General features: G+C 38.0%; 3 protein-coding genes across 3 annotated transcripts; 2 read left to right on the forward strand and 1 right to left on the reverse strand.

Annotated features, from left to right (window-relative positions):
* Positions 1-2,699: 2,699 nt before the first annotated feature.
* On the forward strand, positions 2,700-6,737 carry LOC147947053 (uncharacterized). The gene is made up of 6 exons (XM_087506392.1): positions 2,700-2,944; positions 3,061-3,088; positions 3,470-5,099; positions 5,188-5,733; positions 5,815-5,920; positions 6,136-6,737. Exons 3-4 carry the CDS (start codon positions 4,962-4,964, stop codon positions 5,455-5,457), a joined length of 408 nt encoding a protein of 135 aa, XP_087362518.1. The 5' UTR covers positions 2,700-2,944; positions 3,061-3,088; positions 3,470-4,961; the 3' UTR covers positions 5,458-5,733; positions 5,815-5,920; positions 6,136-6,737.
* LOC147947054 (uncharacterized) lies at positions 3,883-4,850 on the forward strand. The gene is made up of 3 exons (XM_087507336.1): positions 3,883-4,326; positions 4,446-4,737; positions 4,804-4,850. Exons 1-3 carry the CDS (start codon positions 3,883-3,885, stop codon positions 4,848-4,850), a joined length of 783 nt encoding a protein of 260 aa, XP_087363462.1.
* Positions 6,738-12,895: 6,158 nt separating the features above from the next.
* LOC147947055 (uncharacterized) lies at positions 12,896-15,081 on the reverse strand. Its single transcript, XM_087507337.1, has 2 exons — positions 15,010-15,081; positions 12,896-13,393 (listed from the first exon to the last, which is right to left on the reverse strand). Exons 1-2 carry the CDS (start codon positions 15,079-15,081, stop codon positions 12,896-12,898), a joined length of 570 nt encoding a protein of 189 aa, XP_087363463.1.
* Positions 15,082-20,391: the final 5,310 nt, after the last annotated feature.

The following is a 20,391-nucleotide window of genomic DNA, read 5'->3' on the forward strand; positions in this document are numbered from 1 at the left end:
TTAAAATAATAAATATGTGGTATTAATTATATTTATAGTTTGGTTCCTGTTATTGAAAAAATACAATATAAAATACAAAACTACAATTACATAAAAATATTTTCATGTATTTACCACAATTTTGAAAACATCTTATATTTTGAAACAAAAAATATTATTTAAAATATCATATATTATGAAACAGAGGGAGTATTATAGTTTTTTTTTTCAAAAGTTACTCTCAATCTAAATGTTTAATAACAGGAAAAAACTGTTTTACTTGTAATCTAAACATAATCAGATTAGGTGGATAATAATTGGAATAGGCAGAGATTAATTAGATGACTGATCTTTTTAAGGGATCATACTATAGTATTAGGCAGAGATTAATATAGATTAATAAATATTATGAATTATCATATAGTACTTCTGATAAATAAATATGTACAATTATTTCTTCATATATTGTGATTTATTTTTTTTTAAAAGAAGAAGATATATTACTTAATGTATGAAAAAAAAAATGTATGTTTTAATTTTTTACATTGGCGGTTGGTAAAACTAAATTTATGTGGTTAATAAATTAATAAATTTCATTTGCTTACAATTACAATATTATAATTATTACTTCAAAATATTTCACAAAAAGAATGATATAAATACAACAAACATATAATATAAACTGTAATATACAACAAACAAATTAAAGTACTATAATATTCTAAATTAATTACTATTCAAAAAAACTATATATTTACTGAAAATTGTAATATTAAAAATAAGTATTATCTCAAAAAAAATAAAATTTTAAACAAAATATAACAATAATTTTTATTATTATATTATAAATTTTAGAAAAAAATGTTGATTTGTGTTGTATAGCATGAGAGATCTCCTAATTAGTCATTAATTGAGGCGAACATGATAGAGAAACAATTTTGCAAAAAAAAAAGATGATATATCAGTGACAGAGCTCAAGACACATTTTATCAGTCAAACCTCAAAACATCAACTTATTTACAACTCTACCATTGTAGTTTTTTTTTAACATAAAAATATATTAAACCTAGATGTGCCACTTAAAAAGGCATAACCTCTCCTTTCACTTACAAATACATTCTTTTTATCACTAACATCTATATCACCACTCACGAAAGCAAGCAAACAACTCCACAATTCTAACAATAGTACATCTACAATTTTGACATGCCTTCTTTCGGCAGTGTTTCTCATTTCAACCCAAAGTTTCAACTAAATAATGGAACTGAAGTTGTACATGCATCTAAACCAGATTATGTCCCATTCTTGAAGCTTTATGTCCGTCATTTTTCATCATAGTTTGAGAAAATAGCCAATAGAAATCACCTACAGATGTAATTTATGATGAGATCTTTTCTAAATTCGTGTATGATATAAATAAAAAACATCAGAAGAAAAAAAAGTGAAAAGACTTTTTTTTCCCAATTGGCAACCTCTGTTCGATAATCTCCATTTATTTTTATTCTATATTCTGTACACATACAATTCCTTTTAACAAACAAAATCTATCTTACATTTCCACAGGTTCCAAAAGGTGTACATGATCGCATGCCAATTGTTCATACTTATAATGTGAAGGAAATGTTTCAGTACTTAATCAAAGGAGACAGACTCACAAGAGGAAGAAAAGGAATCAAAATAAGCCATGATAACTACGAAGCTAATACTCTTCTAGAGTAAAGGATTTCATGTGTACTATGAAATAGGAATAAGCACAATAATGTGTATTTCATTTGGAAAATTTCTATTTATTTACATATTCATTTCAGAATTAATCAAGCACAACTATTTACATTATCTACATATTAGCCATACCGCAATAACATAAAGTCCATATGCAATGATGTACATTTTTTTAACAATATAATATTTTCAGCATAATAAGTTTGGTTAAAAAAACAAACAAGAATCACAACACATTACATAACAAATGTATTATTATTATGTTTTAACAAAAGATGTATAATTATTTTCCTGTTTTAATCAACTATTGCTAAATATTTTTCTGGTATTTAAAATAAAATAAATGTACTTCTTTAATTAGATATCTATTAATATATAGGGAATTTTAAAACGACTATGATATATGTTTTATTTTTAATCCAAAAACTCTGCCATATTTTATGGATAAATTTCCATGCCCTATAATACAACAACAATAAAAAAGGATATAAACAAAAAAAATAAATATTCGTTCACTACAAGAATATTAACACATGTCTGACCTCAAGAATTTTGGTTTTTAATAGCACAACAAAAAAAAAAGCTATCTTAATATTACAATAGCGTTATCGTATCACCCGAAGTAATATGTCACTTTAGATAGCGCTCTTCTATTGTGCTATCTAAACTCGAATATGAAGACCAGTTTTTTGTTTGCTCTATTATATATATTTTATAATAGCACATTTGTTGAGCTATAAATAATTAGCATTCATAGTGTTAATAAATTGTGACAATAGCATTTGCTATGTTTTCTTTTTCTTTTTATATATTATTAAGTGAAATATACCACATTGACATAAATTTGAAAAACAATTGCCCGATTGACATTCTCTCGTAGGGGAAACCTAGAATGACACAATATTGTGGTTAAATTACCAAAAGCCCAATTTGGTGTCTTAATAAAAAAAATGAAATAGGCAATAAAAATTAAGAGAGATAAAATCTAGTTTATCAAACACAAACCCCAACATTCGTTTTTTTTTTAACAACCTGAAACTTTGTTTCTTCCGCCGGCTAAGAAGAAGTTTTACAGTCCAGAAAAAAACCCTAATCTGTCGTCATCTCCGCCGGTGAATTAGAAGAGTAATTACCGGTCCCCTCTTGTTCCAGCCAGATACAAACGCCGTTGTAGTTGGGTCTCATCTTCCTCCGAAAAAATAAGAACCATAATGGCTTCGGTGGTGGTCGATTTTTTCCGGCGGTGAGTGTTTTAATTGATTATTAGAATATGAAACTGAATTTTTATTTGCAATTGTAGGTTAACCCTGTTTTTGTTTTGGGTCTTGCTCTTCAATAACTTTGGTGGATCTTCAAAAGCATCGGTGGGTGTTTCTTCATAAATCCGGTAAGGCTTTTTGTCTATTATGATATGATTTTGTCTTGAATTAACACTGTTTTTGTTTTGTGTCTTGAGTTATTGCATGATTTGGTCTCGAATTGATATATTTTTTTTTGTGTGTAGATCTGTTCAATTTTGAAATATTGCTTATCAAATTCTCGTTGATTCTTATAAATGAGATATTTGTTTTTTTGGATTAGAAGTATCTAACAAATTTGTGTTACCTAAATGAGAGATTTGTTTCATCGATGGTTTCAAAATTTAGTTTTAAATTGTTATATTGAATTAGTTTAAAGTTTTCACACATATTTGCTATACCTATTCAATCAAGTATTTATCTTGTTAGCTAACTTTTTTTTTTCCAATGCTTTCTTTTTGTATGTTTAGGAATGGCATCTTCAAGCAATAGCATCAAATATCCTCCTCTACTTTATGAAGAAGGGAAATCGCCTCTCCAACATAGGAGCATGAACCACAATTGCTTTGTGTCCAAAATTGGGATTTTGAAAGAAGGATTAGGGGTGGACGTGTGGGATAAACTGAAGGAATCATCTCTTGGAGTGTTTATAAAGTTTGTTGAATTGGAATGAACTGCGCAGAGAGTTCATTTTCCACTCACACATCAACTGAGAATAAATAACTTTCATGAGGTTTGGTCTTTGATTGATGGTAGACCAATTTGATTTTATTTAAAAGAGTTTACGGTGATAGCAAGTTTAAATTGTGATGCATTTGACCCTTTAGACAAATTTGATGTTGATCACCATGATTTCTGGAAATAAATGAAAATACCAACAATCATGAATGGTCCTATGTGGAGTGAGTTGCTAACGGTGCTTGATTTTAGCAAAACATGGCATGTTGATAAGAGGTTGATGGTTGGTAGGTTATGGCTATTGTCAGTATGCGTAAATGGAATTCATCATACATCTAGAATCCTGTTGGCGACTTCAAAAAGAGTATTAGATACAGTCGCTTTTGAGAAACATCCATGGGGTCGGGTGGCTTTTAGTAGTCTTGTGAATTCTGTTAAGATTGTTGACTATGATAAAGATTTATACATCATACACGGGTGTGTTCATGCTATGTTAATTTGGCTGTACGAGAGTGTTACTGGAATAGGAGAAAGTTATTGGTTTAGAAGGACAAAAACGAAGTGTGTTCCACTTCTTGATTGGCGATCATCTCGAAAACGTATCAACTTCACAAACTTCATCAAAAAAGAGAAGGAGTTGCACATACATGTTAGTAGTGGTGCTATGTGTGTGACGAATTTTTAAAAGAAATACTTTTGACATGTTTTTTAAATTGTGTGAGTTTTTTGTTATTACCAGCTGCTAATAACTTTATTCATAGCTTGTAGGTTCGTGTTAAGCATATGGTTCATGTTTCAGAGGAAAACATGTATGCTCTATGGTTTGACGCAGATGAGAATACATATCCACACCTAGATGAGCTAATTAAAGATCTCATTCATAACCGTTTATCTCTTGATGCTTGGAGTTGTGTCAAAACAGTTGGTATAAATTCAAAAAAGAAGAAAAGAGGTGTTGAAGCTGACAAGGAGAATGATGACAGTAGAACAAGTCCTAAGAAAAAGAGATTGAAAGAGAGTGATCCTAAATATGAAGAAGGAGACAATGTCCAACATGGAGGTAAGGTTTCGTTATCTTTCTATTTACATGATTACCATTTTTCCTTCTCTATTATGATATTAACAGAGAAGTTATTGCAAGATGCTAAAGATGAGAAGAAAATTTTCTTTTGATATTTGGAGGGCGATAGAAAAAATGAATGAGAATATTTCTGACTTGGGAAAGACCCTCAACACTCAAATGGATGCATTGGAGAACAAATTTGAAACATTTGTTGATAAAAAATGACTCTCTTAGAAGAGAATTTGAGTGAGAGGATTAAAGCATTGGAGAAAGAACTAAAAGAGGGAAAAGCCGCTGATATACCAAACGATGCCACTTCGCACACCATTGAAAATGATGAGGGAACAAGTAAAGCACATGTAAGTTACATTGTTGCTCGATGACATGGTTTTTTTTGCCTCATATTCTGATTTTTTTTTTTTTGTGGAATGTTCTATTTTGTTGCAGTCATGGATTATTGAGATGAAGCAGACATCACATGATGAGTTTCCAGTTCAAAGGGCGGTGAGGAAGGTATACACTGTCAACAATAAGAAGAAGAAAGAAGAAGATGAGATATCATATAATCTTCCTCTATATGAAAAGAACGAAGCTGTTAAGGTTGAGAAGAAGAAAAATTCCAAGAAAAAGAAGATAAATGGTCTTAGCTCTAACGATGTTGAAGATATTACTACCCAAATTCAGAAGGCTAAAGTGAAAAATAGCTTCCAGTGCTGAAGACACATGGTCCAACTGGAAAGACCAGTTGACTAGTAAAAAACTTGAGGTGACACTAAAATGCATTGGAGAGGCTTTAACGAAGTTGGATGGACGTGGACCTTGGAAGCAGCAAAGACGAGTGCCACAACTGGCAGAATCGTCGAAGTTCCCTTACCTTGGTAACTCTACAGTCAAGCGTATCATTACAGAGGGTGATATTGTGTTATGCGATCATCTTAAGCCTGCAGATGATGAGAAACATCAAAGACTTCTGGATTTTATCGGCCTTGATAAGTATACTTCAACAACTCTAAATAGTTTATAAAAGTTACTATCATTATCTATATATGTACTAACTCATTATTTCATTAGCAGGGAAGAACCACTTAGCACCAACAACACAGCTGTAAGATTCTATTGGAAAATTATGACTCCAAGGAAAAATTTGCCAAGCGATGACTATGGATGGTTGACAGACTCTGTAAGTAAATCCAGAAATATTTTGCTTATTTTTGTACAACTGATTTAATGAATGTAGCACATAGTTTGTGCAATGGCTATGTTCCGGAGAAGATATATGCGTGATCCTTGTCTGTATCCTAAAAACCGCATAGCCTTCTTAGACCAAGATCTGATCACAATATTGCGGAATGACTATAAACAGTTTGATATGGGGCCTAAGAATTTCGTGTTTAGGGAACACGTTTATGGTGAATTTATCGAGGAGTCATCTACGTACAAGAAGTGGTGGATTGATGTTGATAACTTATACGCTTGTCTCTTTGTCAATGAAAACCATTGGGTGGCTATGGATATTGACTTGCGGGGTAAGAAGATTCACATCTATGATAGCATCCCAAGCTTGGTGAGTGACGATGACATGGCTATTTACTGTTTACCTTTAAGGCGAATGATCCCAGCGATGTTAAGTGACATGATTCCTGAGACGATTCGTAAGAAGAGTAAAGCAATGTTGGAATTGAGAAGAGTGAAGAAGAACGTCCCTCAGAATGATCCCAGCGATGTACGCTCTAAAGTATATTGAATGTTTAGCTCTTGGGAAAACATTTGAAGGGCTTTGCGATGAGAACATGTTGGCTCTTCGGATTAAGCTTGCAGTGGAATTATATGACAAAGTCGGAAAACTAGCCACAACACCGAATATGTCTGATTCATATCCTAGAGCTAAAGATATTGAAATCCCTTCCCTCATTGATGAGTCCTTGTAGACTATTTTGTGTCATTGTCTTAGTTTTTTAATAACTTTGTCATTGTAGACTATTCTTGTTTTGCATGTGAACGACTACGTTCTTGTTTTTCCACGTGAATTATTATCTACTAATTTTAGGATTAGTTATAATATGAGCCTACTACATTATGCAAGTTTAAATTTTACCACAAGTAAAGCATATACATAATGATTATAGAATTTTAAATTTAAATGTGCAGAATGATTAAATAATTTTTAGAATTATTATCTAATGTTTTTAGAGCTTAATTCTTCATGGTTTTGTGCATATTCATTAGCATTTAGGTTGCTTAGGTTTCATTTTGCATCAAGTTTGTTATCTTAGGTGTGGGAGTAGAGATGTACAAGGAGAGAGTGATTTGGAGCCAAATAAGTCAAGAATTAGCAAGAAGATGCAAGAGAAGGGAAGAAGACCAAACGATCGACCAAGAAGACCAAACGATCGACCGGTTGGTCGATCGTCTGGTCGATCAACGCACTTCGGACTCCTCGGGTCAGCCACAGGACAAAACAATCGACCAAATGGTCGATCGTGTGGTCGATGAAGACTTCAACAGACCCCAGACTCCACACAATCTATCAAATGGTCGATCAAACCAAACTAGACTTCACCAGACCTCCAAACTTCGACGATCGACTGATCAATCGACCAAATAGTCGATCAAGACAAGAGCCGGACTTCAGACCTCAACAATGGACCACTTATCGATCATAAGGTCGATCAACTTGTGTTGGACTTGACCAGACTTCTGAGACTTGACCGATTGACCAAAGGATTGACCAATGGTCGATCAGGATGGAGAGACGATCGACCGATCAGTTGATTGGTGGGTCGATCAAACGCTATTTTTGGAACCAAAACCCGGTTTGTTCCAGTTATCTCTGATATGTTTAATTCCAATCCGGTTTGTTCTGGTTTAGATTCCTATTTTTCTATAAATACACTAACTCCTCATTAGGAGAAACCATCTGTTCTTAGTTGTCTCTTTGTTCTCTATGAGTTTGAATTGTTAGTTTGCTTATTTAGAGTTGCTTCTTAGCTAGTTGCTACTCAAAACCCAAATCTTTGTTTAAGTTTAGATTAAGCTCTCTTGGGTATTCTTAGTTTGTGAGTATTTGCAAATTTGTGAATTGATATTAATTGAATAGAACAAAGTACTACATCAGTACTGCATTGTAATGGCAGCAATTAAAATAAAAGAGTTCTATATCAATATAATACATGTCTTACGATTTAAAAAGAACTGGAGAATATAAAAGAACTTGGATTTAAAAAGAGTTCTATGTCAATGAAAGCATCATCATTCTCAACAAGAATTTAAAAAGATATGGAGAAGATAAAAAACTTGGATTTTATAGAGTACATGTCTTACGATTGTGTCCTACTTGGTTGCAATTACCCCATGTGTATAGTTTTATTGGCTTCTTCTTTTCCATTGCAATCTCCAATGCGGATTTAATTCTTGAATTTTTTGGCCTTCCTGGTTGTTGTTTAGGGATTGGTGGTAAACATACCTTCGTTATCACATGTCAAGGAACTGATTTATCAAACTCCCTTGGCATGATGGCATTCGCAAAGGAAATGTACGCATAGCTTTTACGATAATAAGGATGACTCATTGAAATGCGAGAGATGTTTCTATATTCACTGGACGTAATTGCGTGTGCACAAGGGAGTTTGTCCACATCAAACCTACGACACGTACACATTTTATCTCTCAAATAGACAACATGCATATATGTTCCGCTTGTTACTTGTACTTGGTGTGCATTGATATCTTGGATAGTAAGTAACTTAGCATAGCCCAAAGGACCCTATAAAATAATAGCCACTTTATATTTGAAATATAGATGTATAACATCATCATTTGTTTAAAAGGATGAAAGAATAAACCTGGAGAATTTTCTCTACACCACATGTCAAATCTGTTGTCATCTTTAATGCATCACTCATTCTATCTGAAAACCACCTAGTCATCATGGACCTTATTTCTTCAAATAGTTGTACAATAGGAAAACTCCTAGCATGTGACATGACTTTATTCATTGATTCTGCAATGTTGCTTGTAATCAAGTTGTATCTATCACCTGGGAAATGTACACGAGTCCACATACGCACATCAGCCCTTACGAGGTACTCATGTAGTGCTGGATTCATGGCTTCTATCTGATCAAATGTGGTTTGAAAGTCAATAAGTCTAAAAGCAGTCGTTACCTTTTGAACCAAAGCAAATTCTGCTTGACCTTTAAACCAGACCAAAATATTTTTGTACATATGGTATGTACATATTCCCCTACTAGACTTCAGATAAACCTTTTTAATAGCTTTTCCAATTGATTTGTGCCTATCAGAATTAACAGAAAGGCTTTATCTGAAGTCTATATCAACCATAACTGAGTTGCTTGAAAAATCATTCCCATGATTCATCATTCTCTATATCAACCACAACGAAAGCAATTGGAAAAAAATCTGAAAATTGCCATCTTGAGCTGTTGCTGTCAGAAGTGTCCCTAAGTATTTTTTCTGTAAAAAAGTACCATCCACAACAACCACTTTCCCTCAAGAATGGAAATCCCTGTATGCTCGCACCAAATGCTAGAAAACAATATTTAAATCTTTGAGCTTCATCAACTTCAAGTTGTGTAAACGTTCCGGGATTTGCCCTTTCTATTATATACAAATATGTAGGAAGCTGCTCATAACCACTCTCTGGACTATCCCTGACCAACTCGCGAGCATGCCTCAGTGTTTGATAGGCCTTCCAATAATCCATCTATCAACAACAATATTAGTTTAAATTGTTGTGGAACAAAATAAATGGTATAATGCTATATAAAACTCAAAGGAAAAATGTTACCTTGATTTGAAAACGTTTATTCAACGCTTCAGCAACATGCATTGGCAGTACCTTGGCACTAACAAAAGCTTTGTACAACTCTCCTAGAATATGATGATCTGCTTGACTGGCAAGTGTAGAGCGCTCTGTTACTGAACATGTATGTGCTAAAATAAACACACGCACCTGAAACTTTGGATAGTGAAACGACCTGACCCGTTATTATTTTTTTAATAATAACAAATAATAAATAAATAAACCAAAAAAATATTTATTTAAATATGCATAAACCCAAATCACCAAATAAGGAGGGGAAAATACCAATAATAATAAACCAATAATTAACCAGAATCATAGACTCAAAACTAGCAACTTAAACCATGATTCTAACACCAACATTTCAATTCTAGCAACCTAGCAGAAACCAAAATATATTAACTAAGTCCCTAGAACATCCTCCTCTTCATTGTCATGATCCCACAGTCACACCTTGCCTCTACCTGCACCATAAACACAATGAGATGCGTGAGTATTACCAGAAATACCCATTGAGGCGATCCTCCCATCTACGAGCTATACAAACAAGCAAATTAAGAGTACAACTACAAATAAAATATAACAAACCAACCATTAAACAGAACAACCAATACCACTTTCACCTCACCTACACATCAACACACAAAACAAGTCATACAACCCAATCGCTTAGATAAACTCATGGTCACGCACTCTCCTTAACAAGTGATTCACAAAAATAACAACAACCAAATGAGAGTCTCTCCAATATCCAAAAACAACCAAACTCGCTCCTACAACCAATCACAACAACAAACAAACATTGAAAACAAACTGCCAGAAAAAACAGAAAATAACAACCTCACAAGTGAAACCATGAAATCAAAACGAACCGTTAACTTTCTAATCTCTCCAGTGAAAAAAGGCCTATACGTCCAGAAGCTTACCAGGAAATTTCAGCACGATCCGATCTCAGATGAAACCGCAATCGATCCCGAAACACCTGCTGGTCTCAATCCGCGACTGAGACGAAACACGCTCCGAAACTGTCAATATCTCCTAGAATATTAACTCAAATTCACTTCTCTAAAAAGGAGAGTGTACGAAAATCTCTTAGTTACAACCCTATTAAAAATCAATACCTTTTAAAACGTTTTGAGTAATCGGATCTTCCTTCTCCCATACCCTGACAATTCTGTTTCTCTCTTTACTCTAAGGAAAAAGTTTAATCCCCTTCTCTTTCTCTTTTACACCCAATAACCAAGAGTTATCTCTCCTTCTCTCCCTCTCTATGATGACAATGTCGACAAAAGCACAAAAGAAGAGAGGAGGCGCAACTTCATGAGAGAAATTAGGGATTTTTGGTTTAATTTGATTAAACTAGGATTTAATTAGATTAACCCAGGATTTAATTAAACCAAAATCAATTAAAATCTACCTCTTTGGTTTACTCAACACATCCCAAATTCTAATCCCGGAACACAGATGTTACAATTCTCCCCCACCAACATGGATTCGTCATCGAATCTCAGACAACCATCAGCCAAAGAATCCCGTGCAACCGTCTACACGGCCCGTACTCCTCCGACCGATCTACGAAGGTTACCTCTAGGCGATAGACTCACATTCCAGGCACTATTTGCTCTAGACTTTTGGACTTTCCTTTACTCATAGGTCTAAACCTTAAGTTTTTATTGGCTCCTCGTCAGACCGAGGTCAAACCTTTTCTTTATTTTTGTTTCCTGAGTAAATGCAAATGATTCCCTCATCTTCTTTATTCTTCTATTAGGCTGATTTTTTTCATCTTCTTTTTCTCTTTCCTTTTCTTTATTTTTCCATCTTTTCCTTGTTTCATTTTTTTCCAGATCTCGCTGTTCAAACCTCCACCACCGCTTTTTTGAGCCACCATTAACCACCACCACATAGTGGGAAGTTCAGTGGCATCGTGAGTCCGATCCAAGTTCCACTTGCTGCAATTTATTTAACGACAATGGTGAAACCACCACCATTTTAGAAAGGAAGAACAAGAAAGTTTCATATCGAGATTTGTTTCCCAACAAAATCCTCACCCTCCAGCCACCACCACCTTAGAAAAGAAGAACAAGAAAGCTTCATGTCCTAGATCCGTTGCCCAACAAAAGACTCACCCTCCAGCCACCACCAGATCCGATGCCACAAAACCATCGGAGAGACTTGAGGGAAGAAGTTGAAGCATTTTTTATTTAATTATTTTTTAGTTAAAATCAATTTTGTAAATAAATTATTTTGTTTTATAAATAAATCATTTTTAAATTTTAATAAATAATTATCGTTTTTTAAAATTAAAATTGGATAACAAAGTCAAGAATATTTATGTGACAAAACCGTGGTAAATCAGCTACGAAATACGCGTGATATAACTGTGGCTAGGTAGCTACGAAAAAGCCGCAAAATAAATTGGCTAGGACGCTATAACAACAATTTTTTTTGTGACCAATCATGACTATTTAATCATATAGCCACAATTTTTTTACCTCAGCCACTAAATTTTTTGTGGCAATACATATTTTTCTTACTAGTGAAAGTAACTCATGTATAGTTCATGATCATGTTCAGAGCAATATGAGTCTATTAGTAGGCCAAGCTATAGTAGTGCCTATTGTGTAGAAAATTAGTTGGATTTCTTAATTTGGTTTTCACACTTTTGTCTTTTCCTAATACTTGACTAACAAAATCTTCTTTAACATTACTATTGGATGTGGAGTCCATTTCACTGTCTAATGATTTTCTTTTTTCTTGCATCAAATATTTGACACAATTTTATAATAAACTGAAAACAACTAATTGGAAGCTAGAATATATAAACATCTTACAAAGGACTCTGCAAATTCAAGATTCACAGGAGTGTCACATTCCAAACTGCAATAGATGCTATCTCCTTCCGTGAAATCAGATGGTGTCGATCGACACCCGCTTGGAGTTGGTCGACACTCAACCTCTACAACACCTCCATTGACGATCTCCACCATCAATCGACCCTAAAAATCCACAAAACCAAGAACAACCACACATGGCCACACAAACACCACAAAAGCACACAAAACATAAAGGAATCAATCATACAATCACCAAATATTTCACACAAAACCTAATTGCTCATATAAGCCATGGCCATGCAATCACCTTAGCAAAGAGAGAAGATTGAGATGAAGAACAGCAAGAAACCACGCCCCAGCAACCTACGCACGCCCAGAAAGCTACTGATCTGTTTCTCTTTTCCTTGACAAACCAAAACAAGCCCTTATTCTTCTCTTAACTCTCCTTAACCTTCTCGTTAAGCCTCTTAACGTCGTTGGCTCGATGTTCAGTGCCTTTATTAGGCTTGGGGAGCATCGGTTAGAGTGATTGATGCACTCTCTTTCTTGCCAATTTCTGCTAAATAAGGCTTTAGACGTTGTCCATTTACAGAAAACTGTTCACCTTTGTCGTTTAGAAGAACGACAGCTCCATATGGTTTAACTTCCTTTATTTTAAATGGTCCAGACCACCGAGAACGTAACTTTCCTCGAAAAAGCTTAAGTCGAGAATTGAAGAGTAAAACCTGGTAATTTGTGGCGAACAATTTTGGTATGATCTTCTTGTCGTGGTATGCTTTAGTTCTCTCCTTGTATATCCTCGCATTCTCATAGGCGTTGTGGCAGATCTCGTCCACCTTGTTTAATTGGATCAAACGCCTCGCGGCTGCGCTTTTTATATCATAGTTAAACTCCTTTACTGCCCATGCTACTTTGTACTCTAGTTCCACATTAGGTGACATGCTTTTCCATAAACAAGATGAAAAGGTGTAGTACCTAACAGGGTCTTGAAAGTGACTCTATACCCCCATAGAGCGTCATCCAGTTTTGTAGACCAATCTTTCCTTAATTTTGATGTAGTGTTTTGTAAGATAAAATTGATTTCTCTGTTTGAAATTTTGACTTGGCCGCTTGTTTGTGGTTGATAAGGAGATGCTAGTTTGTGGAGAACTCCATTCTTTCTGAAATGGTTAGCAAGGTTTAGATTGATGAAGTGTTTACCTCCCTCACATATCACCACTCTTGGCACCCCAAATCGCGGAAATATAATGGTTTTGAACATCTTGATCACCACACTTGAGTCATTTGTAGCACTTGTTATTGCTTCCACCCATTTAGAAACATAACCAAGAGCAACAAGGATGTATTCATAGCCGTTAGAGGTAGGGAAATGTCCCATGAAATCAATCCCCCATAGATCGAAGACTTCGACTTCATGTACGAAATTCTAGGGCATCTCATTCCTCTTACTTATATTGCCCATTCTTTGGCAAGCGTCACATATTTTTGTGAATCTTTTGGCATCTTGAAACATGGTTGGCCACCAAAAACCTGCTTGCAAAATTTTAGAAAAAGTTTTAAAGGTTGCAAAATAATGACCTGCCCAATAGGTTATTAAGAATCTGAATTTTAGATTTCTGTTTGATTAGAAATTTGATTTATAAAACAAAACAAAACAATTATGGGTTTTAATCACTATAGTCGTCAAACTAGTCATTAAATCTGGTTTAAAGTCGTCGTAACATAGTCGTCAAATAGTCTTCCGATAGTAGTAACGGAGTCGCATAATAGTCGTAAATAGTCGTAACATTGTCACAATCTATTCTCAAACTAGTCGTAGCATTTTCATTAAATAGTCGTAAATAGTAACGACTAAATTACGACTACGTTTACGACTACGTGAAATAGTCGTAATATCGTCGCTATTTGCCGACTAAGTTACGACTGAATTTCCTTACCGACTACCGATTTACGACAACGGTTATTAGTCGTAACTTAGTCGTTATGTATGAATTAGCGACTATGTTGTGACTATTGGTGCAGTCGTAAATCACCTGTTTTCTTGTAGTCATATAACTCCTTCGAATTTTTCTTCGGAGATGCATCTTCGAAATAACTCATCGGAGCACTTCTTTTAAAGATAGGGCTCTTCCCAGTAGTATCTCTTTACTTCTCGCAAAATTTTCTTTTTTTCTATAACCATAGAATTGTGGTGGATCAACATCAGCTGCTAAGTAATTAGCATAGTGTCTAGCATATCATAAGCTTACGAACGTAGTGCTTGTGGTGGTGCTGGTTTGTTAGTCATGGGAACAACTTCAATGACGTAAACATTTTATTCGGGTAAACTATCATCTAGAGGCATCGGCTCCCCCACTCTCAATCATGAAAGGTGGTCGAATACTCCATTTTCTGCTCCTCTACAATCTCTAACTTCAATATCGAACCCTTCTAACAATAGAATCCACCTTATGAGACGCGGCTTGGCATATTTTTTAGACATGAAATATCTAATAGCAAATACAATAGCTAAAAGCTCCTTCTCCGTAGTTGCGTAATTGCATTATGCTTCATCTAAGGTTCGGCTCACGTAATAAATAACATTTAGTTTCTTATCTCTTCTTTGTCCAATTACGGCTCCAACTGCATAATCACTAGCATCACACATGATTTCAAAGGGTAACTCCCAATATGGTGGTTGCACCATCGGGGCTGAAACTAAAGCGTCTTTAATCTTGTGGAATGAAGCAAGGCAATCTTTGTCAAACTCAAAATCCACATCTTTGCAAAGTAAGTGTGTGAGTGGTCTTGCGGTCTTGGAGAAATATTGAATTAAAGGTCTATATGTAGATTCATCATGACTTCAATCTTTGCTTTATCAACTTCAATTCCCTTCTCGAACACACTATGACCGAGAACTATGCCGTCTCTCACTATAAAGTGGCATTTCTCCCTATTAAGAACTAGATGTTTTTCCTCACATCTTTGTAGAACTTTGCCGAGATTGGCTAAACATGCTTTGAACGACGGAACGTAAACAAAAAAATCGACCATGAAGACTACCATGAAATCTTCAATGTATTCCGTGAAAATGGACATCATACAACGTTGGAAAGTGGCTGGAGCATTGCATAAACCAAAGGGTATTTGTAACATCCGCGAACCAAAATCCTGGTTTTGGGATGTGCATCGGTCGATGCTGGAGGAGCATCGGTCGATGCAGGTTCAGTTTTCTATGTTTTGACTTAAGTTAAACGTTGCGTTTTAGGTAAAGGGAGAAGGAAAACCCTTAAGATCGTTCTTTTGTATCATTAGACGACTTTAGCCGTTTTTAAGAGAAAAGAGAAGAGAGCAGAGGTTCTTGAGAGTTCTTGAGATTTTTGGGAGATTTGAGGCTGTTCCTGTAGAGATCTGTAGCTGGGATCGTTGTAGGATCTTCCTAGGAGCGTTTTTTTGCTTGTTGGTGGTTCAGAATCTTCTATGGCAAAGATAAGTGCATGACCATGGCTTATCTAAGCTGGAGGTTACCCTGATCTGTTTGTTTCCGTGTTGTTAGGCTTGTTAGAATGTTGTTTGAGGCGTTAGGAAGCTTTCTTGTGGCTTGGGATCGATTCTTGTGGTTGTAGGAACGAAGATCCGGCGAGAAGCTTTGGGGAAAACGATGCTCGGCATGTGCATCGGTTGATGCAGTATGTGCATCGGTCGATACTAGTGCGAGGATGGCGCTGATTGACCTAGGAGCATCGGTCGATGCCATGTGGAGGCGTCGGTCGATGCAATTAGGGTTTCCGCGTGATGTCGAGCATGCGTCGATCGATGCAAGTGGAAGCATCGGTCGATGCAAGTGAACCTTGTGTCGATCGATGCATACCTTATGTCGGTCGATGATGGTCCCTGATGGTGTCGGTCGATGCAAGCTTTGTGTCGGTCGATGCAGAGCCTTGTTTTTTTGTTGAATGTTGTTTGATTGTTAGAGTATCTCTATTGCTTGTGTGTATAACCCAGTAGATGGGAGGATTGCCTTACTGAGTGTTTATAAAATACTCACGCATTGCAATTTGCGTTTATGGTGCAGGTAAAGGCAAAGTGTGATCGTGGAATCAAGGCAATGAAAAGGAGGATGTTCTAGTGGTTCGCTTGGTTGTCTTCCTTCTGCTAGTTTGCTAGAGTTGAGTCCTAGAATGTTTTTTAGGATTGCTGATTCTCTGGTTTATGTTGTTTGGATCATTAGTTTGTGATTTGGAATTAATGTTGGTTATTGGTTGTTATTTATTGGATTATTTATTGGATATTGGTATCTGTTATTTCCGCTGTTGGTTGTGTTTGAGGTTAGGTGGCTAGTAGGTATGGGACCACTAACTGTAGTGTATTTATTATTATTATTTATTAATTAAAAAAAACGGGTCAGGTCATTTCAGTTTGGTATCAGAGCCCTTACGGTTCTAGGTTTGGGTTTACTAGGTTTCTGTTGTTGATGTTGGGATTGCATGTCTTGATTGATTATGTGAGTTAGTCAATTGTGTGTGGCATGGAGTCCTAGAAAATCCTCTTCGAGCCTACAGTGTGATTCCACAATGAGTTTATGATTTTGTGTTATGTTAATTGTGTGCTTAGCCTTCTGTTCATAGTAATGCAGATGGTTAGAGAGGATTCTGTTGCTGGTCGTGGTCGTGGTCGTGGATGCAGACGTGGTCGTGGTAGGGGCAGTGCCCCAGTGGTTAGTGAGACCAAAGACCAGAGTGTGACAGCAGAGGGTGTTGGCGAGTCGCAGGGTGTCGAGGGGGATTCCATGAGTGTGGCCTGAGGGGGCGGTGTTGATGCTCCAGTAGCCGGTGATGTTTGGGACCCAGGTGCGGGTGTCCCAGTGGGTGGAGTCCCGGGTGTCGACCTTGCGGGTTTGCTAGCACAGTTGATAGAGCGGTTGCCGCTAGTGGTACCGGCTCAGGCTCAGGTAGTGCTACCAGTGGTGGCGGAAGAGCGGCAGCCAGTGGCTGCAGATGTGGGGGTCCATTCTCGTTATATCAGCATGCTGATAGAGATGGGTCGTCTTTGCACTGATTGGTTTTCGGGAGGTACAGATCCTACCGCTGTGGAGGCGTGGAGGACGAGTGTGGAACATAACTTCCATACTCAGAGATTTCCTGAGGAGTTTTGGGTGGACATTGGGGTCCACCATTTAACTTGTGATGCTTAGTTGTGGTGGAGTTTTGTGGCAGCCAGGAGAGTGTAGAGGGAGATGTCTTGGGCTGACTTTGTCTTGGAGTTCAACCGCAAGTATTTCCCTAGAGAGGCACTCGATAGGTTGGAGGTGCAGTTCCTTCAGCTAGCTCAGGGGAACTCGGTCAGTGCGGGAGCTTATCTTGGAGTTCTGTCGATTTCTGAGGTATGGGGGTCGGGATATGGAGTCTGAAGAGGCTGAGATCAGGAGGTTTTTGAGGGCCCTACGTGATGACTTGAGGGTTCACTGTAGAGGGCGGAGTTACGCTACGCGTGCAGAGCTGGTTGAGACTGCAGCAGGGATTGAGGAGGATATCCGGGCACAGTCAGTGGCGGCTAGCCCAGCAGTCCAACCTAGCAAGGCTCAACATCAGGGAGGTTCTAGCAAGTTCAGTAAGCCTGTGCAGGAAACCAAGAGGAGATGGGAGGCTACACAGAGGCCGGGTGGTCCGCGGTGCTTCGGGTGTGGGGGCAAGGATCACAAGGTTCCTAGCTGTCCCAAGAGGAGTGCTCCGACGGTAGCAGATCGTGTGTGCTATCATTGCAGGGAGCCGGGACACATCAGGCCCTATTGTCCCAAGTTGCAGCCGGTAGCAGTAGCAGCGTTGCAGCAGGTACAGCCGGGAGGACAGCAGGTGGCACAGATTGAGCAGGCACCACGGGTTTACACGATTGCAGAGACTGGTGGAACCAGTTCCGGAGCCATCACAGGTATAATTTATGGTAATTTTTCCTTGTGAATTCTTAGTAAGTTCAGATTTTATGTTGTCCTGTGATAAAGTGTTAGGTTCTCAACACATGAGGTTTGTGTAGGGACCTTGTTAGTGGGAGGGTTTAAGTCCCATGTTATTTTTGATTCTGGAGCTACGCATAGCTTCATTACCCCAGAGTGTGCAGAGAGTGCGGGTATCGTGGGAGATCCCGGAGAGCGTACAGGAGTTGTCAGAGTTGCTGGAGGCAAGTTTCTGAGGCTCATTGGTAGAGCGAGGGGTATCGATATTCAGATCGCGGGAGAGTCTTGGCCTGCAGATTTGCTTATCAGCCTAGTGGAGCTGTATGACGTTATCTTGGTGATGGACTGGTGGCATCGGCATATGGTTCATCAGGATTGTCATCGGGATAGAGTGGAGTTTGAGCGCTCAGGATGGAAGTTGGTTTATCAGGGGATTAGATCGAGTTCGGGGAGTCTCGTGATCTTGGTCATTCAAGCTGGGAAGATGATCGAGAAGGGCCGTGAGGCTTATTTGGTTACTCTATCTATACCAGAGTTAATGGGGAAGTCTACGGTTAGCGGTATTCAGGTTTTGGAGGAGTTTGAGGATGTGTTCTAGTCATTGCAGGGATTACCACCTTCTCGGCCTGATCCTTTTAAGATTGAACTGGAACCAGGGACGACACTGTTATCCAAGGCTCCTTACAGGATGGCTCCAGTAGAGATGGCAAAGCTGAAGAAGCAGCTAGAGGATTTGTTGAGCAAGGGATTCATCCGTCCTAGTGTATCACTGTGGGGAGCGCCGGTGTTATTCGTTAAGAAGAAGGATGGGAGTTTCCGTTTGTGTATTGATTACAGGGGTTTGAACCGGGTCACTTTGAAGAACAAGTACCCTCTTCCGAGGATCGATGAGTTGTTGGGTCAGTTGAGAGGTGCTACTTGGTTCTCCAAGATAGATTTGGCGTCGGGTTATCATCAGATCCCCATAGATGAGGCAGATGTGAGGAAAACTGCTTTCAGGAGGAGGTATGGGCATTATGAGTTTGTGGTGATGCCGTTTGGGTTGACTAACGCGCCAGCTGCGTTTATGAGATTGATGAACAGAGTGTTTTAGGAGTTTCTGGACGTGTCTGTCATCATTTTCATCGACGACATCCTGGTTTATTCTAAAAGTTCTGAAGAGCATGCAGTGCATTTGAGGGCAGTTCTGGAGAAGCTGCGGGAGCAGAAGTTGTTTGCTAAGCTGAGCAAGTGTAGTTTCTGGCAGCGTGAGATGGGCTTTCTAGGTCATATTGTGTCTACAGATGGGGTTTCTGTAGATCCGGAGAAGATTCAGGCTATCATGGATTGGCTTAGACCGCAAAATGCCACGGAGATCAGGAGTTTTCTCGGGTTGGCATGGTATTACAGGAGATTTGTGCAGGGTTTTGCGAGCAGAGCACGTCCTATGACTAAGTTGACGGGGAAGGATGTTTCTTTTGTCTGGTCACAGGAGTGTGAGGAGGGCTTTGCAAGCCTGAAGGAGATGTTGACGACTGCTCCAGTGTTGGCTTTGCCTGATCAGGGAGAACCCTATGTGGTTTATACGGATGCATCCAGAGTTGTTCTAGGGTGTGTGTTGATGCTGCATGGGAATGTGATTGCCTATGCTTCGCGGCAGTTGCGGAAGCATGAGGACAACTATCCTACTCATGACTTGGAGATGGGTGCTGTAGTTTTGCCCTGAAGATTTGGAGAGTACAGGTGTTTACAGATCATAAGAGCCTGAAGTACATATTGACTCAGCCCGAGCTGAACTTGAGGCAGAGGCGGTGGATGGAGCTGGTGGCGGATTATGATATGGAGATAGCTTATCATCCTGGTAAGGCTAACTTGGTTGCAGATGCTTTGAGTCAGAAGCGGGCGGCTTCGGCTCAGGAGCAGGAAATGAATTCTCTGGTAGGAGAGTTCAGTGCGTTGAGCTTGTGTGCGGTTTCTTAGGAGCCGTTGGGTTTGGTTGCAGCTGATAGAGAAGATCTGTTGAGCAGAGTGCGGTGGGCTCAGGAGAAGGATTTGGGGCTGGTGAATGCCTCAAAGGATGTTGATTTA

The sequence above is a fragment of the Camelina sativa genome, chromosome 3, assembly GCF_030686135.1.
Source record: "Camelina sativa cultivar CO46 ecotype springtype chromosome 3, ASM3068613v1".
In the NCBI taxonomy this organism is placed as follows: domain Eukaryota; kingdom Viridiplantae; phylum Streptophyta; class Magnoliopsida; order Brassicales; family Brassicaceae; genus Camelina; species Camelina sativa.

Bases quoted from the DNA above. Each gene is read 5' to 3' on its own strand.
- LOC147947054 (XM_087507336.1), top strand. From the start codon at position 3,883: ATGAATGGTCCTATGTGGAGTGAGTTGCTAACGGTGCTTGATTTTAGC. The intron at 4,327-4,445 runs GTTAGTAGTGGT...CATAGCTTGTAG, and splicing joins AGAAGGAGTTGCACATACAT to GTTCGTGTTAAGCATATGGT. The intron at 4,738-4,803 runs GTAAGGTTTCGT...TGATATTAACAG, and splicing joins AGACAATGTCCAACATGGAG to AGAAGTTATTGCAAGATGCT.
- LOC147947055 (XM_087507337.1), bottom strand. From the start codon at position 15,081: ATGGTGCAACCACCATATTGGGAGTTACCCTTTGAAATCATGTGTGAT. The intron at 13,394-15,009 runs GTAATTGGACAA...ATGGGGGTATAG, and splicing joins GTGATTATGCAGTTGGAGCC to AGTCACTTTCAAGACCCTGT.
- LOC147947053 (XM_087506392.1), top strand. From the start codon at position 4,962: ATGACTCTCTTAGAAGAGAATTTGAGTGAGAGGATTAAAGCATTGGAG. The intron at 5,100-5,187 runs GTAAGTTACATT...ATTTTGTTGCAG, and splicing joins AGGGAACAAGTAAAGCACAT to TCATGGATTATTGAGATGAA.